Below are 24634 nucleotides of genomic sequence, written 5' to 3'. Positions count from 1 at the left end.
ACCCTGCGAAGACCATTATTTGTGTCTTTTCCGGTAATATTGAAAGCTTCAAGCTAGGGGCCAAAAAGTATCAGATAATTTAGTCAAAGTCACTGGAAGCCCTGTGTGGACTGAATTCAAACCCAAAAACCAGTATTAGGAAACCATCTATGTTCTCCCACTTACCTCCTAAGCTATTCCAGAGCAGAACACAAAGATTTAAGTTGCATTAATATGTCTTTAAATATTAGCATAAAGAAAACAACTGGAAACTCAGCACATCAGTAAAGACTGCCACATGTCATTTGTATGAGGACATCATATGTATCCTGGAGCTATGGGCTTCACATCCATGTGAAGCCAGCAGGAATCTTTCCACTGATTTCAGTGAACTTTGGATCAAATCTTAGAAGTGAACAAGTAGCTCTGCATGGTATATTAAAAGTTTATGAATATGCACAGTTAGCCAATCTGTACCTGTCTGCCATTCTACTCCTGGAAGAATTCCAGCCCTGAATTTCTGAATCTCCCAGCTCTTGGAGACAGAGGTCTCGACTCTGAGTTAGCTGCAGCTTATTGACCTGCTGTCCATGTCAGATGCTTCCATATGAGAATCACAGAGCCTAGACTGGCCACTCTGTGAAAGCCAGGATGAGCAAAATATGTGCTTCCTGAGGAGATGCAGGCATGTTACTTTTCCTTGAGTCTAGGACATTGTAATTTGCCTTAACTTGCCTACAACTGTCTTGAGTGAAAGAAGGAAAGTCTTGGTGAGGGGAGGGGGGTACTTCTTGCCTTATCCCTCAAAAACAGTGACTTGAAAGTCATTATACCAAAAGCACATAACACAAGTGTTAACACTATGATTTACAGGAATAAAAACATTATTACCATGTGCTTAATTAGGAACCATTATAAGACCAATTAAAGCTGACGAAATAGAACAAAAAAAGCAACGTGTGTTTTATTCCCTGGAGGACTGGGATATGGTGAGACTAATTATTAACTCATAATTGGAGGACAGAAGATTGCCTTCAGTTTGAGTTGAAATCTAGGCTCTTAAGGAAAAGAGGGCTCTGAGGTATATTCCTCTCTGGCAGGCATTGCTTAAGCAAATGTTAGCACAACAGGAGAAGCATTTTTTTAATACCCAGGGCAGACACTTACAAAATCTGAATACAGCAGTATCTACTTAGTTCAGCTTACCATCCAACACAATTCTGACATTTGCAACCCGCTGGTCAGTATTCATGTCACTGCAGGAAGTAAGACAAGATGGCATTTAGTTTACCTGGACAGGATGGTCAGAGAGCCCTTAAGGAATCTCATTAAAATGCAGCTTGTTACCAGAGCAGTGCATCACACTGTGCTGCCATGGTAACCAGGGGTCCCATGGACTTTGGGGGCCATCTGAGGGCATGTTTGCAAGAGGCACGAGAACTTAACCAATCACTTATGGTACATTTTGAATGACCTGAAAACTCTGATTTGCTGATGTTACCTATGAAAGAAAATAATGAACTCCTACATGCTCAGACAATGGGCCACTCTCATGAGTCAATTTAATCTTTTTATTGTTTTTATGACATACCGCTCCCCACAGCTTATTTAAGAAGTGCACAACTTATTTGCAACATTTAAGCAATAAAACAGTTTAATTTCATCTCCTAATAAAGAAACAATAGGGCAATCAAGACCTGTGGGCTGTGAATGAGAAGACAGAATCATAGAATCACAGAATGGTTAGAGTTTGAAGGGACCTTCAAAGGTCATCTAGTCCAACCCCCCTGCAAGGAGCAGGGACATCCCCAACTAGATCAGGTTGCTCAGAGCCTCATCCAGCCTGGCCCTGAACGTTTCCAGGGATGGGGCTTCAACCACCTCCCTGGGCAACCTGTTCCAGTGTACTACAACTTGCATTGTAAAAAATTTTTTCTTAATACCCAATCTAAATCTACCTCCCTCTATTTTAAAACCATTACCCCTCGTCCTATTACAACAGGCCCTACTGAACAGCCTCTCCCCATCTTTCTTGTAGGCCCCCTTGAGGTACTGGAAGACCGCTATCAGGTCTCCCCGGAGCCTCCTCTTCTCCAGGCTGAACAGCCTCAACTCTCTCAGCCTGGCCTCATAGGAAAGGTGCTCCAGCCCTCTTATCATCTTTGTGGCCCTCCTCTGGACCTTCTCCAACTGGTCCATGTCCTTCTTGTGTTGGGGGCTCCAGAACTGGACACAGTACTCCAGGTGGGGTCTCACCAGGGCAGAGTAGAGGAGGAGAATCACCTCCCTCAGCCTGCTGGCCACACTTCTCTTGATGCAGCCCAGGATGCGGTTGGCCTTCTGGGCCGCAAGGGCGCATTGCTGGCTCATGTTGAGCTTCTTGTCCACCAGCACTCCCAAGTCCTTCTCCTCAGGGCTGCTCTCAATCCGTTCCCCGCCCAGCCTATATTTGTGCCTGGGATTGCCACGACCTAGGTGCAGGACCTTGCACTTGGCCTGGTTGAACTTCATGAGGTTGGCACGGGCCCACCTCTCCAGCCTGTCAAGGTCCCTCTGGATGGTGTCCCTCCCTTCCAGCGTGTTGACGCACCACACAGCTTGGTGTCATCGGCAAACTTGCTGAGGGTGCACTCTATCCCACTGTCCATGTTGCCGACAAAGATGTTGAACAGGGCTGGGCCCAACACAGACCCCTGAGGGACGCCACTCGTGACCGGTCTCCACTTGGACATCGAGCTGTTGACCACCACTCTCTGAGTGCGGCCATCCAGCCAACTCCTTATCCACCGACTGGTCCGTCCATCAAACCCATGTCTCTCTAGTTTAGAGAGAAAGATGTTGTGCGGGACAGTGTCAAAAGCTTTGCACAAGTCCAGGTAGATGATATCCGTTGCTCGTCCTTTGTCCACCGATGCTATCCCCCTCATCACAGAAGGCCACCAAATTGATCAGGCACGATCTGCCCTTGGTGAAGCCATGTTGGCTGTCACCAACCACCTCCTTGCTCTCCATGTGCCTTAGCATGGTTTCCAGGAGAATCTACTCCATGACCTTGCCAGGCACAGAGGTGAGGCTGACCGGCCTGTAGTTGCCCGGGTCCTCCTTGTTCCCGTTTTTAAAAATGGGGGTTATGTTCCCTCTCTTCCAGTCATCGGGGACTTCACCAGACCACCACGACTTCTCAAATATGATGGCCAGTGGCTTGGCAACTTCATCCGCCATTTCCCTCAGGACCTCCGGATGGATGTCATCAGGTCCCATGGACTTGTGCACCTTTAAGTTCCTCAGATAATCCCGAACCTGCTCTTCGAGGTTCTTCATCCTCGCAGTCCCTGCTTGCGCCTTCTACAGCTTGGGTGGCGGGACAAGAGCCCTTATCGGTGAAGACTGAGGCAAAAAAGTCATTGAGTACCTCAGCCTTCTCCATGTCCCAGGTAACCAGGACACCAATTTCTTTCCAGAGGGGGCCTACATTCTCCTTGGACTTTCTTTTGTCCCCTACATACCTACAGAAGCTCTTCTTGTTGCATTTTATATCCCTGGCCAGATTCAATTCCGTCAGGGCTTTAGCCTTCTTCACCCGATCCCTGGCCACTCGCACAGCCTCTTTGTAGTCCTCCCAGGCTACCTGCCTCCGCTTCCACCCTCTATAGGCTTTCCTCTTCACTTTCAGTTGGTCCAGGAGCTCCTTGCTCATCCACGCCAGCCTCCTGGCCTTTTTGCCCAACTTGTTCTTCATTGGGATGCACCTCTGCTGAGCTTGGAGGAGGTGCTCCTTGAATGTGGACCAACATTCCCCGGCTCCTCTTCCCTCCAGGGCCGCCTCCCATGGCACATTGCCCATCAGGTCCCTGAAGAGGCCGAAGTCTGCCCTCTTGAAGTCTAGGGCAGAGAGCTTGCCGTGTAGTTTCCTTGCTGCCCTGTGGATCTTGAACTCCACCATGTCGTGGTCACTGCAGCCAAGGCTGTCCTTCAGTTTCACATCACCCACCAGTTCCTCCCTGTTGGTGAGCACAAGGTCGAGCATGGCACCCCTCCTTGTCGGCTCCTCTATCGCCTGCAGGAGGAAGTTATCATCCATGCATTCCAGGAACCTCCTGGACTGCCTGTGCCCTGCCGTGTTGTCTCTCCAACAGATGTCAGCGTGGTTGAAGTCCCCCATGAAGACCAGGGCCTTTGACCGTGAGGCTGCTCTTATCTGGCTATAGAGCGCCTCGTCTGCTCTGTCCTCCTGGCCAGGCGGCCTGTAACAGACCCCCACCGTGACATCCCCTGTCCATCCCCGTCCTCTAATCTTGACCCATAAGCTCTCTGTCAGCTCCTCCATCCCCAGCCAGAGCTCTACGCACTCCAGCTGGTTGCTGATGTAGAGAGCGACACCCCCTCCTCGTCTCCCCTTCCTGTCCTTTCTAAAAAGCCTATACCGCTCCATGAATAACAGAAATAAATATTCTGCTTAGGCTGTGATTTCTATTGCTATTTCCTGAAGTATCAGGCATCTGACTGCCCTCAGTTGTTTGTTTTGGTGGATGAGTCCCTGCTAGCACGCTGGGAAAGATCACACTACAGCACTCGGCTCTTCCTCCCAAATCCTTCTGATAGAACAGAACGATTTGTAAACAGCATTAATAATTATAAAAGCAGTATCTTCCATCGTGCCCTGTCCTGACATTAATCTTCCATGGATGCAATCAACAGATTTGACATGGAAGTATTAATATGAATTTTAACAGTAAAGATGTCCAACCCAAGGGATTCTTTTGACACACCACCTGTGAAGGAAACCACCTGTTAGTGGGTTCTTGCAGGTTATCATGAAAGAGGTCTGTGAAAGAGTGCAGGACTTCAGGCTCCATTAGGCAATTTAACTACTGATGAAAATACTGCAAGTTGTTTGAAATGATCACAGGGATTTTTAATTGCTTTGAAAAAAGAGCTTGATAGCAATTCTCCTCAAATAAATTTCCTTAGAAATACAGGGCTAGGACTGGGGAATAACATGGGAAACTGAAGCAACATTTTCCTAAGCATCATGAAACCAATGTGTTCATGTGACTTTGAGTCACAGTACTACACCACCAGTTCCCACTGTATCCAGCTGCGATGGGTACATACCTGGAAAGATCTATTCCAGGTTGAGCATGCTAATACCAGGAAGGTTGCAGAAAGGCAGAAAGGGGCTCAGTTCAAGAACAAGTTGAGAGTTCACCCTCCAGGGTTTAGAGTTTCTTTTTGTACATACCAGTGGCACACATTAAATGGTTGTATCTAAGTTTCCCCATTTATAAAAACAGACAAAAATACTTACCTGTTTTAAGGTCCATGTCATAGAAAACTAGAAAGACTAGCTGTAAGGGAAGTTCAAAATCCTACTCAGGATTAGACAACCTTAAACGAAGAAAAACATTGTATCGTTCAGATTAGAGGCAACATTTGATCCAAAATAACAGATAATAAAATATGAGAGAAGGAAAAACATCTCACATTTAAATCTTTTTACTATATGGAAAAGTATCCAGGCAACATAATAACTAAAATTACCGTGTCTAAAAACAGTCAGTAGACTGTACTTTTACTAAATGGGACTCTATACAAGACAAATTGATTGCAACTAATCCATCACTCTTCTGCACAGCCCAGAGCTTTAACAACCTTGAAACAGTAATTCTTCAAAGGGCCTCAGTTTCCTGATAATCTGCTGCAACCCATTATCAATGGCTTCATTCACTCTCAGGTTCTCCTTCAACAGAAAGTTTATTAGCACTACAAATGAATCTGTTTTGTCAACAAGTTACTCCAGCTGAGGTACCAGCCCTTATACTCTCATTCTTCCTCCTGGTTTTTGGTATAGACTGGGCTTCCATTTGCTGGCTTTGGTCCTCCAGTTCCTTTGCAGAAGCAACACAGACAGTCTGAATGCTTTAACATGGGCTTTTGGAGAGGCAAGAAGGTGTTATAAATCATCACTAATTTAGAAGTTCATTTTAATGGGTTACATTTTATTCGCTTCAGTTGAACACCATTATTTACAGACACAAGTTAATAAAACACATCACAAAACAATAAATTTTCAACAGCTAATATTTATAGGTGCATAGTTCATGCTCAATTCCTTTTTTTAATATGTATAATACATACACATATATATAAAGCTCTCACAATAAGTCATCTCTGCACAGAAAGAATAGTCTTAGGAAACAAATAAAAATAGTATCATAAACAATATCAAATTACTGACAGCCTATCAACAAAACATGTACAGAGTTAGAAATAAGCAGTAGACACTTAGGTGTTTTTATTTAATATTTTCTTTTTTAACTTTTAAACTTGAAGCCACAATATCCACAGCACAACAATGACCCTGCCAACCAGCTTTCATTTCAGCAGGAGGGAAATGCTGAAACAAGGCGGATGCAGTCACAGATACTCCAATCATTGCTGATGGAAGACTTCAAAATACACCGTAAAAACTGTAAAAAAATTTTACGACTGGGCACATTGGAACTCAGCACTTGTACAGGATGGGACGTCTTTAGTAGTAAGTAGATTTCAGGAGATACAAAGGAAGGAAAGGACTCTCATGCTTCAGGTTCATAGTCTTGATACTCTTCCTAATGAGGAGAGCAGAAATCAGCACTACTATTATTTTAGATAAATACAACCTACTTTCACTGCTCGTTCCAGTCCTAGAGGATTCAATGCCAAAATATTACAGATTTTCATGTGATCAGGATCTTGCCATTTATTATTATTTTGTCACATCTTCCAGATACTGTACCTTACAAGCTGTGGTGTTTACAGGCGAATTAGGCTTTTACAGGGGTTAACACACCATTCAGCTGACGTTACCAGGAACTCAAGAGGCCACCCATGGCACTTCATTTGGAGAGGGAGGACCACCTCTGGGCTGAACAGCAAGCCAGGTGCTGCACATACTCATATGAGTCAGTAAATCATTTAAATGTGTGTTTAACTACAGGTATGTGAGCAGCCCCCATAATTTCAGTGATATTCAAGGTGTTAGCAATCAAGTGTGCCTTTAAGTCCTTTACTGGATTGTGGCCCAAATGTTTTATACCTCTCATTTTCAGCCTAATTATCTGCACTACTGTAAAACTGCCACTCCAACTACCAGTGCATCATGCCAGACATTGTAGTAACATTTTACATGGCAGGTTGATGAAAAACAACAAAATAATTTACTCCTATAATTGCATTAACTTAAATGTATAATAATTAATTATTCTGTTTTACAAAGCATGATGCTTTGGTAAATGGCCAAGCTAATAAAACAATCTATGAAGATGCACATTTTCCCATATTCCTTATCAAACTAGGAAAAAGACACAAGTTTACTGTGGATTACTCAGAAACCCAGGCACAAGCGTTTCGAAACACACACAATATTTTCCCATTAAACTTCCTTACTATCAAGAAAACAACTGATTTTCTGATTCCCAGCACTGTGCCTCTGTGAGATCTTGGCCAAAGAGACCACATTTCTGCTGTGCCCTTGCAGCCCCACAGCACCAGCCTGTGCCAGGCTAACGTAACTCGAGAATGCAGCCCCCTCCCGTGCCTTTCTCCTACGTGCATTCACAGCAAATACCACAACGGACTTACCTCTGGAGGCATTTCATAAGCCTCATTCTCAGGATTCACAGGAACATCTGTATTATTCGCCATTCCCTCCTGCAGGAAACCTTCTTCATTCTACATTTAAAACGGAAAGAAAAGTGACAGACTGTAACTGCTTGCCTCATCATTTACACCAAAATACTTTTCTTCCCCATCACTGGTTGACTTCTTGGCCTGTCCTTTGGTTGCGAGATGTTGCCAGGGGTTGTGAAGAGCTAGAGGACATCAGCTCCAGAGAGATCTTTTCCATGTTCTGCAGGAGTATCTATGGGAATGACTACTATAATCTTTCTGAATAGCTGAAGTGCTGATATTCCATTTCTCTCTTGTCTTGGACAGGCCAAGAAGTCAATCCGAATAAAAGAACAGCACCACCATCAACTTGCTGAATATCTCTGGAAAATTTTTTAATTCTACAGAAAATACTTTGATCAAGTCATGAAGCAAACCAAAACAAGTTTTTTGCTCCTTAAGGAACTGATCTGGGAAACATAGTCCCACACAAATTGTTTAAGTAGGTTATCACATTACTTTCTGTTTAACTGCTTGGGGGAATATAGTCACAGATATGCAGAAGTAGTCGTAAAAGCAGGCCAAAAGAATTGGGTAGTATCAAGACACACAAATGAAATACTAATTCAACAGTATATTTTTTAATGTTAGTAATTCAATTATATTTTTTAATGTTATAGACACATCAATCCCCTCATAAATCACTATTTATTTTACAGTTTTAGCCCTTTTCACAGTACATTTCAAAGTGGCAAAAAAAGGGAAAACTACTGTAACTCAGACTATTGCAGTTCAGTTTTAGAACCTAATTGTATTGGGAAAAGCTTCTTTCCTTTAACAGGTCACACCACTATATACTTTCTTATGTCAACCAGCATATTACTGTATGCAGTATTAGTACATGATTCATGGCACTACCTGATACTCTACTTCTTACACTTTTTTTCTGGGCATCTGTTACTGACCATTATAGAAGTGTTTCTATTTTATATAGCAATTTTCATAAGAGTCTCTTGAAATTAATTGGATTGCAATGGTGTAAGGAATAATTTGCTGAGTAAGATTCCTTAATCTTGTCCTAGAACTACAGATACTATTTACCATCTGAAACAAACACAAATTCTAAATTAAAAAAAAAAACATTCAAATTGGGCCAATTCCCATAGTAGTTGTTACTACAGAAGTTCACAGAGAATAACATGAGTTTTGCCAGAATAAAGACTGCTGGAATGTAAGAAAATTTATATGAAAACAGGCAGAGTAGCTCAGTGGAACCATTGTGACCATGGTGATTTATACTGGTTGCCAATCTAGGCAGAAATGCACTAAAAAACAATTACAGACAGTTAGGAAGAAATTAACTTAAAAAAAACCCCTGCAGGCTGGTAGTGTAGACAGAAATACAAAATTAAGTAAGTCACAAACCAGACTAATGAGGTAATTCTTCAAAGTCTGCAATTTATAGGATAGTGATGCTAAATTAAATTTAGGATATAGACAAAATGAGAATAAGAGAAGTTAAACTTGAAACTCTGCAAGTTTAACACAAAATAGAAAATAATACACAAAACAGGTGGCACTAAACCCTTTTTACCCTCACACAGTATTTATCATGCTTCTGCTGTTCACCATTCTGCTGTATCTCCCCATGTATAAATGGTGACTTTATCTGCCAGATATGAATCCTGTTCTTCCTTGGTTTGGTCACGTTTTCTGGCACTGATGCATGTGCATGTACACATGGTTTTCACCCTCAAAGTGAAGTGATGTGCAGCATTATCCATGATGTCCAACATTAATTTCCATAATGTGGATTCTTCTCTCTAGCTCTTACTTCAGACTTTAAAAGGTCTAGTATGAAGATATCAGGTCCCATTGCTTCTCAGTGGGGCCAGATAGGCTTTTTCCCTTAGAGGTAAACAGTACAGCCCATGTGGAGTCAATGCCTATTATTCTGCCAAGTTCCCTCCACGCACGTGCCTGCTTTCAGTTAATACTCTGCATTGCTCTATGGCATAGATAACATGGACAAATTCCAAAAGTCAAAAGACACTGATGAATAAGGTTGCTCACATCTTTATTTAGGCCTGTGTCTTCCAGCAGAATTAATAATTTTGGATGTTCAACATGACAGGTAACTTTTCAAGCATGAAATTGTTAATCAGAAAAAATGGGCCCAATTACAGTTCTGCCCTGGTTTATCAAAACACTCGAGCTCCTAAGATTATTTGATGTGCAATATTTAATTATTTTAGCTTCTAAACATTTTTTAGGAATATTTATGCCTATTTCCTTTTATAGGAAATAGCAACAACCCCTATCAGCTTTGACTGAAATAGCTAAATAGTGTGCACAATGCAAATTTTCAAGCTATTACTGTGTACTTGATCTAACATATCAGCTCTGAGAACCTACAGCTCCAGTCTACTACTCTCCTGTTTAATCCAAAATAAAATTTAATTTCTGCTTGCCCCTATCATTAAGGAACAGCTTCAGCTAACAACCGGTAGTACATCAAGTAAAACTGTGCCCAAACTCAGTCTTGAGGTTGCACGAGGAAGAAAGCATGCAGCTTAATGTCATCTGTAGCAGCAAAACAGATGGCAAGTGAAACTGCCAGGACCATTAGTAACAATGAAGAAAAAGATTTGCTAGCAGAATTTCACGGAAGAGCTTCAAAGCTCATGCACTGTTTGTTAGGAACCTCTGCCCCAAGTCTGGACTGTCCATCAGGATTTCAGACAAAATCCTAAAAGAGTCTGAATTTATCATCTTCTCAAGTTCCTCAGCAAGTTCAGGATGGAGATCCCTCAACAGCTTCAAATAAAACAATCAAGGGCACTAATAAAATACAGTATCAATCACAGCACCGGTATTTTTTCAAATGAAGCACATCATAAGTCATTTCAAACCATCAAGGGAACTCTTTGCCTGGGAGAGGCTTATCACCTTTCTCCAGCTGCAAACAGTACACAAACACCACCTTTCATGTTGATGTCACTGCAGTTCGGATGAGAATAACATTACTCAAGGTCACATGTATTACACTTAAATGTAGAGCATAGGTGACTGCATCATTTTTAATGGTGGCACTCTGCTTCTGATGTACTGTCTCTCCAAAGTTAGGATATGACAAAAGCAAACAACCACTTCCAGTAACACAGAGCCATCCAAGGTACACCTTATATCATTATTTACCTCCTTTGAAACAAAGAAATGCAATTTTATGTTCTCATTATCAATAATTCCATATCCTAATTCAGTTAGGGAAGAGGAAAAACACCCAACAGACAAATTCTTGTCTTAGTATGAAAGACAAATTTTTCTCTTGAAGCCGCCACATCTATTCTTAAACCATATAGAAGAGCATTTTCAGAGGGAAAGTTTCTTAGAAGATCTGAAAAGCTAAACAAAAGCTTCTCAGAGATTAAGTTGGTTTTTAACTGGAGAGCATGAGCTCTTTTGCAGGGAAAACACTTTAAAAAGGGAAAATTACAACTCGCACAATAAGCAAGGTGTTAAAAGAATGGCGAGGTGAGGACGTCTGCTTGTCCCGAGGATTCTCTTAAGAAAAAGCAAATGCCCACCTGTATCTTTGTTCAAAGCACAAGTACTCTGGGTAAGACTTGTATTTCTGCATCTCCACAGAGCCTTGTGTCCTCAGACCCAATATTACAGAAAGCAAGCTTTTGCAGTTAGCCAGAGCAGAGCACACCACACCACTGTTCCCAGGTACCAACAGCAGTGTCAGTTTGTGCTACCAGCACTCCTGCCTGCCTTGACAGCGCTTCATGACTATCAGACTTGCACAGCCCAAGACCCACGTGCTGTCAGTCTACCTCGCAAGCCCATCCACACCTTCCCTAGGAATGAACAGCTACAGTGCACATCCTCACTCCCATTTTGTTGAGTAACTTACATCATTTTCTAAATGAAGGGGAGACAGTGTCCCCTCGTAAAGTGGTACATTTGCATGACCCTAGGGGATAGTTCTGACTCAAGGAATAGGTACAAAATAACTGGTATACAAAAGCAGCAAAAATAAGATGTGAAGTAAAACTTGTTTGCTGCCATGGCTCCAAAAAGCTGATTCCTCCTCCTTTAGTATGGGAATGAATCTTGCTAAGCTGTGTGCATGATTTTGCAATAAAATAGTAACCAAACTAATTAAAAAGCCTTCCTGAAGACCTGTCCCTGCTTAAATTATAGAGCATTTGCCAAAAATTCAGGCCTATTCCTTTTACTAGGAAAACATCACCAAATGCGTTTCTCTTATTTCAGTGGTTTTGGTGAAAACTGTACCCCATTCTTTCCCTTTACCCTCTTTCCTGCCTCATAACACTCTTGGTGGAAGGGGAGAGACTGTTTAAGATCCCCTACACATGGAAAACAGGCCAAGTGGTCTGCTCTGTGCTGGTACCACAGCCACGTCAGCACCACGTGGCGAAATAATCACCTTCAGGAGTGTGCGTTCAGTCCTCTTGGTGACGTGTCTTTGAATGCCACGTTATTGCCATCAGAAGTAAATTATTTTATCTCAAGTCATGGGCAAAAGCAACTTCAAAAGCAAGCATTGTAATTGTAATTTAGCAGATGATCTAAGCATTATAATTTACTATCTCTCTGGCTAGTAACACATTTTTTCTTTCCATCATGAATGCTGAAGGAGTCTTACAGTTATGCATATTCTCATGATTACTGGAGACTAATTCCTTCTGGAGTGATTCTATATTCTGAGATAAATAAACCAGGCTACCAAAGTGTCAGCTCTTCAAATGTTTATACCGGCAAGAGGAGATCACCCTGGAAGTCACTTCCACTAATCACAGAAGTCAGAAGGCACCTCCGGAGATCATCTAGTCCAACCTCTGAGCTCAGAGCAGGGTCTCCTACAGCAGGTTGCTCAGGGCCATGCCTGGTTGGGTTTTGACCATCCCCACAGATGGAGACTCCCTAGTCTCACTGGATAACTTCAATCTCCTTTACCACCTCTCATCAGGTATTTATACACATTGATATGCCCCACCCCCCCCGCTAAACTTTCACATTCATGTTGTTTCACACTTGCTGATTTTCCCTCTGCTCTTAAGACCTCCATGAAATTTTCCATGCAAATATTGTGAGAGGATTTTTTCTCTAGTAGAAAGCTCTGCTGTCCACAATGAATTATATACGTAAAAGTAAGGTGAGGCTTTCCTCAAACACCTAACAAATTAATGTAACATGAGAAGTCATCATTAATTCAACAAATAGATTATTATAAACTCAATGAGCACTGGTCACACCACATCACTTGCCAGTCTGTTATTGTGTGTTTTATAATTACTAACTAGCTGTGAACCAAGATAAGAGACACTATGGAAAAAGCAGTGAACTAAGATAGGGAAAAGGCTGGTTTACAAGATAGTTTTGGTACATCTCTTTTTTAAAGACCTTTAAAGTCCCTTTAGGAAAGTCCTTTGAGACTCAGCAAAATGTTCCACGCAAAGCATTTTTAACATAGTCCAGTTTGTTGTATGTACACACCATCTGGTACCTGGGTGGGCTTGAAATAAAAATAAGAATGTAAAAAATCACATCCAATAGCGTTATTACACTGAAAAATTGCCATGTACTGATAGATTAGAGTAAAGGTAGTATTGCCTCACACTGTACTTCTGAGCCCTGTGCACACCAAGGACAGAACTGGCAGAGAGGTGGGATATGATGCTTGGTGAACAAGCCCAAACAGTGCTTTCCCAACTCAACAATAGAAAGGACAGTCTCATCAGGGAATTTGACATTCCCTGAGCTCATCAACTGGTCCAAGCACCTCACCTGGAGAAGAAGCCATTCCTGCCTCCCGCCTGCCTGATAGCCATGGACATGTACATCTTTCTGAGCCCGGACATTAAGTCTAGCTCAGTCCTAGTGAATTATTGAATTTGCTGTTGTTACAGTCTCGATAATTGTACTGCTAATCTGTCTTTATTATCACACCATTATTTAGAGAGAAATCGTTTATCCCTAAAGCCGTTGGTCTCATGCCTGTTATCGCATGGCATGAGCAGGGCTGCCTTAAGCCCTTACAACTGGTGACTGAATATCCCTCTAGCCTGACTAAACCCATTTCATTCTGGTATTATGCACCCTGTAAGAACTTTCTTCAGGAACTGTCAGTCATATGGTGGAGCTTAAAGAAAAATCTAGGGACTCCTTTTGTATACCCTCAGTGCAGCTGTTATGCATACTGTCCAAATTCACCTCGCGCTACAAGCTGAATAGCAATTAGCTATGACAATGGGCTTAAAATTCCCCTTTCAAATGAAAACAATTTGTATTCTTTCTTCTTCACCAAATATCAGGATAGTCAGGGGCTGGATATTGGACCTATGTGAACAAATAATAATCTTTTCTATTTGGTAACTTATTTTTTTACAAGTATTTTGACCATAAAGCCCAAAACTTACCTGATAGGAGAAAAACCCTTGAACAAACAAGCAAATTCTCTGCAACATGCAAAACCAAGGTATGCTAAAATGGCCTCAATTTATTTACTTTCCTCGCTCTAAGGTATTAAATATGTGGAGCTGATTGGTTATAACTGAGTTGCCAGGTCAGCTTAGGATGCTCTAAAGCTCCTGCTCACTCCTTGTGATAGTCAGTGCCTCCAAGCCTTAGCTGTGAAAGACAAAGCATTAGCAGCAGTCTAGTGGTTTTACCCTAGAGAGATAGAAAGGAGACATATCTGTGCACTAGCTAGAAAGAAGTGAACTCTTTTAATTATCCCTAAGCTAAACACCTAAGTCAAGGAAATTACAAGAAAGCATTTTGTGTGAAGGAAACCAGCTGTTCCAGTGCACAACTCCTTTAGAGAACCAATAATGAAATGGGGCTATAGCCCTCCTCCTTAAATGGAGAGTGGAAGTGAAGAACAGACATTTAATTAAACAAATAAACATTAGTGTAATAGCACAATTCCAAAGAAAGGCTAACATATTGCCTGCAAGTGCTACAGGCTACATTTTGATGAATGTTTTTATGCCCTTCAGTTGGCAATAACAAAAGTTAAAAGGATAAAGACTGAGGCCTATGGAGAGAGGAATGAACACGAAGACTGTCTAAGTGTCTGTGGTTACAGGTCCATCTTGGTGTCTATAAATAGCTGTAAATACTTGCTGTTTACAACAATTTATTAACTGTTGTAATTTCCTAGAAAAAAAAATTCAGTACAACATAGATTGTATATATTTTTGTTTCATTCCTTTAAAATTCCCCATTTAGTATTACTTGTAACAATGAAATTCAGGTCAGGGTAAAACAGGAACACGTCTGTGAGCAATCAACTTTCCTCAAACTCAGATTCATGTTTTGCATTAACCAGCCTGGTAAAGTACCTAATTAGAGGTGCTGGCCTGTTGTTATTTGCTGTTACTTGACTACACTGAGAACCTCCCCGCCACCCAGGTCAGACCAGCAGATCATATAAGATCTGAAGTGATGGACACTTGCATTAATTACAGGTGACTTAAAATAACAGGTTGCCTAGAGGCTGAGTCAATGTGCCATGTAACACATGAAAATACATCCAGAACACACAGCCCTTTCAGCTTCAACCTTTTCAGCTTCCCAAATCTATGGTGACATTGAAAACTCCAAACGTTAGGAAAGAAAAAGTTAGAGCTAATAATTTAGAAAGACTGAAGTAATTTCCAATTGCAAAACAGTAAGAACGATACACGCTAACTAAACATCACATCAGGGGGATGTGGTCACAGCCATGCCTCACTTGACATTCTCCTGAAGAAGGTGGAGAAGCATAGGTCAATAAAAATATTTTAGGGTAATTTATCTGCTCAAACAATATCCACTACCAACATCACGATTTACATTCACAAAATTGAAGTTTCAGAGTGCAGTTTCACATAAATTTTGGGTACACTATTTTCAATAAGGATTTGGAAGAGCAACCAACGACTGCTCTTAACTGTACACTTGAACTTATGCATTACGGAAGAACAATCACAGAATCATAGAATCAGTAAGGTTGGAAAAGACCTCCAAGATCATCAAGTCCAACTGTCAACCCAACACCACCATGCCTACCAAACCATTTCCCAAAGTGCCACGTCTACACATTTTTTGAACACCTTCAGGGATGGTGACTTCACCACTTCCTTTGGCAGCCTGTTCCAATGCTTGACCACTCTTTCAGTAAAGAAATTTTTCCTAATATCCAATGTAAACCTCCCCTGATGTAACTTCAGGCCACTTCCTCTTGTCTCATCACTAGTTACTTGTGAGAAGAGACCAACATCCACTTCACTACAATGTCCTTTCAGGTAGTTGTAGAGAGCAATGAGATCTCCCCTCAGCCTCCTCTTCTCCAGACTAAACAATCCCAGTTCTCTCAGCTGCTCCTTATAACACTTGTTCTCCAGACCCTTCACCAGCTTTGTTGTCCTTCTCTGGACACGTTCCAGGGCTTCAATGTCTTTCTTGAGTGAGGGGCCCAAAACTGAACACAGTATTTGAGGTGCGGCCTCACCAGTACTGAGTACAGGGGCATGATCACTTCCCTACTCCTTCTGGCCACACTATTTCTGACACAAGTGTGTATCAGAATGGATGCTGTTGGCTGCCTTGGCCACCTGGGCACACTGCCAGCTCACATTCAGCCAGCTGTCAACCAAACACCTCCAGGTCCCTTCCCGCCAGGCAGCTTTCCAGCCACTCTTCCCCAACCCTGCAGTGTTGCATGGGGTTGTTGTGAACGAAGTGAAGGACCTGGCACTTGACCTTGTTGAACCTCATACAGTTGAGCTTGGCCCATCAATCCAGCCTGTCCAGATCCCTCTGCAGAGCCTTCCTACCCTCGAGCAGATTGACACTTCTGCCCAATTTGGTATAATCTGCAAACTTACTGAGGGAGAACACAATCCCCTCATCCAGATCATTGATAAAGATATTATAGATGACTGGCCTCAAAACTGAGCCCTGGGGAACACTGTCTGTGACTGGCTGCCAACTGGATTTAACTCTGTTCACCCCCACTCTCTGGGCTTGACCATCCAGACAGTTTTTTACCCAGTGAAGAGCTGCCAGCTTATCTAGGAGAATGCTGTGAGAGACAGTGTCAAAGGCTTTGCTAAGGTCCAGGTAGGTAACATCCACAGCCTTCCCGTCATCCACTAGGCAGGTCACCTGGTCATAGAAGGAGATCGGGTTGATCAAGCAGGACCTGCCCTTCATGAATCCATGCTGGCTGGGCCTGATCCCCTGGTGCTCCTATACATGCCTGGTGAGCGCACTAAAGATGAACCATTCCATAATCTTCCCCAGTACCAAGGTCAGGCTGATAGGCCTGTAGTTCCCCGGGTCCTCCTTCCAGCCCTTCTTGTAGATGGGCATCACACTGGCAACCCTCCAGTCATCTGGGACCTCCCATGTTAACCAGGACTGCTAATAAATGATGGAGAGTGGCTTGGCAAGCTCCTCCACCAGCTCCCTTAGTACTCTCAGGTTGATCTCATCTGGCCCCATAGACTTGTGAGTGTCCTGGTGGCATAGCAGGTCATTAACTGCTTCCTCCTGGATTGTGGGGGGGGGTTTACTCCGTCCTCACCTTCCAGCGCAGTGGGCTGAATACCCTGGGTTAACTGGTCTGACTATTAAAGATTGAGGCAAAGAAGGCATTAAGTACCTCAGCCTTTTCCTCATCCTTGGTGGCAATGTTCCCCCTCATATCCAATAAAGGGCGGAGATTCTCCTTGTCTCTCTTTTTGTTGTTAAAGTATTTGCAAAAATGTTTTTTGTTATCTCTTACAACAGTGGCCAGATTGAGTTCTAGCTGGGCTTTTGCCTTCCTAATTTTCTCTCTGCATGACCTAACAAGATCCTTGTACTCTCCTTGGGTTGCCTGCTCCTTCTTCCAAAAGTGGTAAACTCTCCTTTTTTTCCTGAGTCCCAGCAAAAACTAAAGCTCCCTGTTCTGCCACGCCGGTCATCTTTCCCCCTGGTTCATCTTTCGGCAGATGGGGATGGCCTGCTCCTGCACCTTTAACATTTCTTGAAGAATGTTTGGTCTTCCTGGAACCCTTTACCCTTCAGGACTGTCTCCCAAAGGACTCTGCTCACCAGTGTCCAGAATAGGCCAAAGTCTGTCCTCTGAAAGTCCATGGTAGTGGTTTTGCTGACCTCCCTCCTTACTTCACCAAGAATCGAGAACACTAATATTTCATGGTTGTTAAGCCCAAGACAGCCTCCGACCACCACATCTCCCACCAGCCCTCTGTTTGTAAGCAGCAGGTCAAGCGAGGTACCTCCTCTGGTAGGCTCACTCATCAGCTGTGTCAGGCAGTTACCTTCCACACGCACCAGGAACCTCCTAGACTGTTTCTTCTCTGCTGTGTTGTATTTCCAGCAATAAACAGTCTGAGTTTATTTTTGTTATTCTTGCTTCATAATTCAAAGATACCTTGACAAAACTGACTAAGTGACTGAAATAAACAAGATGCAGCTCAATAGCAAAAGGTGTTAATGTGCTGCACTTAGGTAATCACCAAATCAAAGAGCAAATAGTGCTCAGGAAAAAATTACAAAGTCAAAGAACAACATAAGACAACAATCTCGTGTTACTGCAAAAAGAGAAAGAAAAAAAAAAAGGCAAGCCATTGTCTCATGTATTAACAAGGCCTGTGAGGTAATCTGCTTGGTCTAATCCAGCCCAAGGCGGCCTTCTCCTGACTACAGAATTCAGCCTACACAATGTGCTTTGCAGGGATGTTGGGAGATCCTAAAGGAGAACAGCAGGAATGACCACATCCTAGAACAGGGAGGAAAGATGAAGGAACCTGTCAGGAAAGCATAAGTGAACTAGGTTCATATAATCCTAAAGGAATCGCCTTAATTAGAAGTCTTTAAGAACAGCCTGGCCCTACATCTATCAGGAGCTCCATGGGATTCACTAAACCTGTCTGTCCTCCTGCCGCAATGGAACATTCTCCATTGTATATAAACCCATCACCAAGAACAACCTCCAAGGATGATACCTGAGCTTTGTCTTCATTAAATAAAACTAGAACATAATGATACATGATCGTGACTGATCACATTAACTAAAACACTGGTACACATCAGCTTTGCAGTCGGCATATAAATGAGCAACCTTGTTCGGATTTGGCTCCAATAAGTCAGTAACAATTATTTTAAACAGCACAGTCCCAGTCAAAGCTGCAAAGTTATTTTACCATCATTTATTTAAAACTGTTTGAATATCACAACCACATTCAAACATTATATAATTTTTTAGTGCAGATGAACTCCAGAAGAAGTAATTTTATAGACTCCATGAGTATATATTCTTTTTCCTAAGAGCCAAAATTAAAGGAGGAAAATAAGTTCCCTCTAAAAGAATTCTCCACTCATGCAAAAAGTTCATTTAATATTGTATCATCTGAAAGACCAATCTCTAAACCATAGTTACTTCTCCTAGTCTTAGAAAAAGTCCCCTATACAGAACTGCAGGACCAGTCACCCTCTAGCATCAAGAACAGGATGAGTTCCCATTCCGTTACACACGGCCCCAAGGACAGCACACGTTGCGGTTCTGTAACTCATCTTGTGCCAGTGTATGCACATAGCGATGAAGGAACTTCACTCATTTCCAAGGAAGTTTTTAAAGAAAGAGATCTCTACAGGTAGTGGAAAGAGGGCAGGTTTTACTCCCTTTCACTTTTCTCTAGAGTATGAATGGATAAGCTAATGCAATCAGCGTTGACTCATTTGCTTTTACTCTCCAGCACGTTGAGGTGTGGGCTGACCGGAGAGCTAGTGGCAGCATGGTCACCTTCAACGGCTGTAATTGATTGACAGGACGTGCTGCTAGTGAAGTGGTTCCCCTTCAGCTATTACCAGTGAGCATCTCTCTAAAGTGTTCCTTCAATTACAACCTATTACAGCACTTTACCTAGCCAGGGAATTTTAAAATAAGTTTCTTCTAAGGAAGAAATCAGCATTTGCTATGAAAGACACCTACAACAATTATTTGAACTATAAAGGTTTCAGGAGTATTTCCTGCAATTGCGATGTATTTAGCAGCAGATCAAACAATACAAAAGACTAGAAGGTCAGCCTACATTTTAAAATTTTTATACCTGAAGTATGCCTCTTCATCTAGAAGCAAGTATACAACTATTCAGAGCTTTCACTTGCTTTGGGAAAGATTACTTCACAGTCCAGTGGCAGAAAACACAAACACCACAAACATCTCTTCAGCTTACTCTTCTCCTTTAGAAGAAGAAATAATTATTTTTAATTAAATGGAACAAATTATTAATTTAATAAAGTTTACTTAGTAAGGTGTAGGAGGTGAGGAGACTCTTAAAGGACCAGTACCTAAGTATACAATTCTTGAGTATCTGTGTTTTCTTCCCCTCCTTCCCAGCACTGTTACTGTTATCTTTGCTTTTCAATTCTGGCTTAGATGATGGAAAGCATCAGACTGAAGTCTGCTATCCTCTACACTGCATGAGAGTGGAGTTCAAAGCAAAACAGCCTTTCCCAGGCCAAATTCTACTCTTACCTATGTCAATACAAGTGTGGTACAACTCTTCACCTGACTAAGCCATTTTTGTACTCCTATCTGTACCGCTGAGAGCAGCCTGTCTTTACGATCCTCTTTTGAGACATCTGCTGCTGTTTGACAAGGGATACATAGCACAAAAATCTTCACTAGTACTTCATATATAGTAAATCATAAGAGTGCAAGTTTGGATGGCCTTGAGGAGTCACCTAAGTTGCACCTCTGCTTTAGGCAGGTTCAGCTTTCCCTAAATCATTCCCAACAGATGTCTGCGAAAAGTCACCTCCAGTGACAAAAATACCAGAGCATCCCCAGGCAATCTATTCTTGCACTTAATTACTGTTACCATTAGCATCTCTCCTGGTGTCTAACCTCAATTGCCCTCACTACCATTTAGTGACAGTATTTCTAGTCCCATTCCCAGTGGATGCAGTCCCCTTTCTCTCTGTAGAGAGGGTTTGATACTGGAAAAACTATTATCCTGACTCATTTCAGTCTTCTCTGGACTAACCCAGCTTGATCTGTCCACCCCATACAGCTACCCTGTATCTCTGGTGCTCGTTTATGAGAACTGCACACAAGCTAAGTCTGGCTAGGGCTGGGATGTGGCTGCTTGGTGTTTGGAGCCAAGTCAAGTAGGACAGCGATGCTGCTCACGAGGCTGACAGAGGAAAAGGAAGGCACACCTCAGCAGTGTCTAATGTCAGAAAACTACCTGAGCCAGTGTGTGCTGATGATCTCCTCAGCCACAGATGGACGTTCAAAGGGGAATTGTTACTGCACTGTTTTTACCAGAAAGAGCCTTCTATTAATAAATTCCATCAAACCATCTGAAATTAAAATGCAGAGCTGCTTTTAAAGTATCAAAGAAGCATAGAATTTTAGTTCCCTCTAGTCCTTTCTTATTGTTAACCACAGTAGCTCCCCACATTTCACATGCTCGGCAGGGGTCTGCCCTCTGTGCCTGGGAATGCACTGGAGTCACAGCAAAGCAATCACCATATACTGCTACAATTGACAAGAAGCTTAAGGAAAGGGAAATATCCTCTTCTCCACATCTGATTTTATGACTTGAGAGAGGGAACTCTAACCATACTCCAGCCACAGCCCCATTAATATTTAAGCATGCAAGAGGAAAAAATTATGCATACATGCCATAGAGGTAGCACACACAAAAAAGTAGCTGAGGTAAAGCATTCATTCTGTTCACTACATCCAGAACAGCACCCAAACCACATTTCTGTCAGGAAGCTTTGAGTGAAACACTGCTTAGCAATTGCACTCACTACACTCTCTACTTTGGGGAAAAATTTAAAAAAAAAAAAAAAAGCCAAACCAAACCACTTTTCTTCAGATTTGTGGCATAACAGTCAGTTACGTGTGATTTACAGAAGTTCAGATGAAGTTGTAGAAGAATAATTTCATGCATGAATGATTATCAAAGCTTATTCTATAGAGACAAGGTTGCTCAATTAAAACAGAGGAGGAATTAAGGTAACACACGTCGCAAATCAATTACAGTCACTCCAGTTCTTTCTCCTACAACCCACATTCCCAGTTCCTGCAATGGACATTGATGTGCTGCCCAGAGCAACAGAACATCTTCAGCATTTAGGTTCCCACTATGATGAAGCTCTTTCATATTTTCTATACTGAGGATGATGCGAAAAGACTGCCAGGACAAGTTCATGCTTCAGAGAAAGATGTGCATTTATGATACGACTCCCTGTAGTTTGAAAACAACACAAAAACCTATCTGCTATCAACCATAAAGATGTTTCTCTACATGTGCTGCTTGGTGAATGTTTAGATAAGAATGAGAGCCAGATCTTGAGAACCAACCATGCAGATCTGAACACAAACAACTCACTTGCATGATTGCCACAGCCGGATACCCAAGTGTTTGCAAGTATCAAGCAGCATCACTTAGACACCCAGACAGTGAATTTATGTACAAATGCCATTTTAGAAATGAGCCATACTAGAAAATACTTCTGTGGAATATGAGGCTAAAAGTAAAATCTATCTGCCATGAACAAACAAACTAAATGAAATTCAGCAGTATGCTATATCATCATCTTTTAATCATTATTTTCAAATCATTTTGTTTCAGTTATCTGATGGTAAGTATTTGTGCAAGCTCATCATAAGAGTACTTCAACAGCTGTCATTAAAGTATGACAGTTTTTGTAGAGGTAAAGCCAGTTGATGTGTTTACTATTTCATAATATGCATTGTTCAACAAGCAGATTCAATGAGAAACCATACTACTGAAAATAGCAGTGACTTCTGTTATACATGTGTATCATCATACATCATCATACATGAGTACTCATCATACATGAGTAACAGCTACTACTACAAATATTCAGAAGCATTTTTCTTAATGGATTCTTGCAGAAGAGGAATTCAACACGTTCTTTGCAACGATGACAACAAATGTGTACTGTATGTAAGCAATCTGATAGAAGAAGCTTAAAACAACATTACTAATGAAAGCTTAAAAGCTGATCTACTTGAACTTGAATTATTTTTACACATTTAAATTCACATAAGCACTGATCCAGCAAAAGATTTTCAAGCATACGCTTAAGCAACTAGTTAGTTCCAAGAAAGTCAAAGCTTTTATGTAAGTTTAATACTAAAATAACACTGTAGTGAATCAAGAACTATCTTCAGAAATTCAAAGTGTTTCAAGTAACAAAGGAGAAACTACTTAACAGCATAAGGTATGAGATCTTTGAAATCTGATGCATGCCATTTTTATCCAGTGAGACAGACAGACTCAGCATTTATCCCTCTGTAATTTCCCAAATTACATCAGTGACAGGAGAGCACTTCTACTCTGCCCTTAGTGCAACAGGAGCATTAAGATTCACGTATAAAGGAATGGAATTCAAGCAAAGTGTGTTCCTAATACATGTTCCAATAACCTCATGGAAACCAAGATTTATGTGAGTCAAAGCAAACTTGGGAGGCAATATTCCCCCAACAAGTACTCACTGCAGAAACAGGACCCCTCCAATACTCAAGTGATTTTTTTTTTTAATACTGCTGCTGATTACCCTGTACGAAAGAAAAACGCTCCAGTGCTTTGTGTTGTGTGGGTGATGCTCACATTTCCCAACTGAGTTTATAGCAAGGGTGAAGTATTCTAAATTGCCTTGTATCAGTACAGTGACTCAGTGATCACTGTGCAAGTGGGAGGACTTCAAGCATTTGACATTGCTTCTCATATTCTTGCTGCCACAAATGCAAATGTTAGGGAATTTAAACTGATTTTTATCTTGTCGTTTTAAAATCATAAAAGGGACTTTTGATCATTCAGCAGCCTGTTAAATATTTAGCAGTCAGGAAGAAAGGATTTTCTTTCCATGATTGCTTAACTAGTTTCAAAGCTAATACTAATTCCTTCATGTGAATACAATGCATCACCATTTGCCCATTTCTCCAGAAAAAAAAATCTCCTCAAATTAAAAATTGATCTGTCTCCTAAACTTTAATGAAAAAAAGAAGACAGAAGATGTAAACAGACAGAAGATGAGGTTGTGAACCCCATGAGCTACACAATCTGTATTCAGAGAACATATGTACATCTTGGGGGCTTCTATGAAATAAATTTTAATCATTGTGTCCCCTTTCAAAGTTAAGTGCCTTGTGAACAGTGGCAGGAGACATGCTTAACTCACTGAATGCAGAATTAACACCACCCTCTTCAAAGGTGTAGGATAACAGTCCTGCAGGCACCCTAAGGCACTTGAACATCTTAATCCCATTGAAGAGCATGTGATTGCTTTTCACCACAGTATTAATCACATACTATGAGGACATGTGCCTCTTTAGCCAATGAGCTGGAATCAAACACTTGGCAGCACTGTGATGTAAGCAGCCCTATTGCTCAGGCTCGCCTCTGTTAGCAACCTAAGGAGAGGTGGCTTCTCCACCCTCCCAACACAAACCCTCTCCCGTGCTTGTTAGCATGTCTGTTATATTAATGACTCATCTACAGCGTAAAGCACCAGTTCAGACTTTTCATTAATCACCCTAAGCATGCTGGCTTCTGCAGCTTGCTCAGAGTCCCTGCTCTATGAATAATTCAGGCTTCAGCATTATGAACACAGGGAAGGAGATTGTGGGTCAGGACTTGCACTTCAGCAACGACTTTGTAACTTCACAGAAAATACCTTATGGTCAGAATTCTTCTTTTTTCAGCCCAGTGTTGGGTATCTCCTGGATATTTGTTACCAGCCAAAACATTGCAATCAAAATGTGATTGTTAAATTGCATGGGTGGCCAGATGATCACCGCTGGTGCATTCCCAGTGATGTGCTCGTACGGAGAATTAGTCCTGCACCACAGCCCAGCCTACCTTTCCTGTAGAAAAAGCACTGACTAGCTTGTTCAACATTATGAAAAACCTAGAGCAAATAATGAATGCACTGT

At 41.8% G+C, this 24634-nt stretch overlaps 1 protein-coding gene across 1 annotated transcript in view; it reads right to left on the bottom strand.

Moving 5' to 3' along the window:
* Positions 1–5957: 5957 nt before the first annotated feature.
* SNCA (synuclein alpha) overlaps positions 5958–24634 on the bottom strand; it is a 74904-nt gene continuing 56227 nt past the window's right edge. The window contains exons 5-6 of the mRNA XM_086746595.1: positions 7603–7692; positions 5958–6590 (exon numbers count right to left, since the gene is read on the bottom strand). Coding sequence (XP_086602721.1) covers positions 6558–6590; positions 7603–7692 — 123 coding nt within the window. The 3' untranslated portion in view covers positions 5958–6557. The remainder of the gene's footprint in view (positions 6591–7602; positions 7693–24634) is intronic.

Source organism: Chlamydotis macqueenii, chromosome 4 (assembly GCF_036417535.1).
Source record: "Chlamydotis macqueenii isolate bChlMac1 chromosome 4, bChlMac1.mat, whole genome shotgun sequence".
In the NCBI taxonomy this organism is placed as follows: domain Eukaryota; kingdom Metazoa; phylum Chordata; class Aves; order Otidiformes; family Otididae; genus Chlamydotis; species Chlamydotis macqueenii.
Note: the sequence above shows the minus strand (reverse complement) of the source record. Positions and strands in the feature narration are given on the sequence as shown.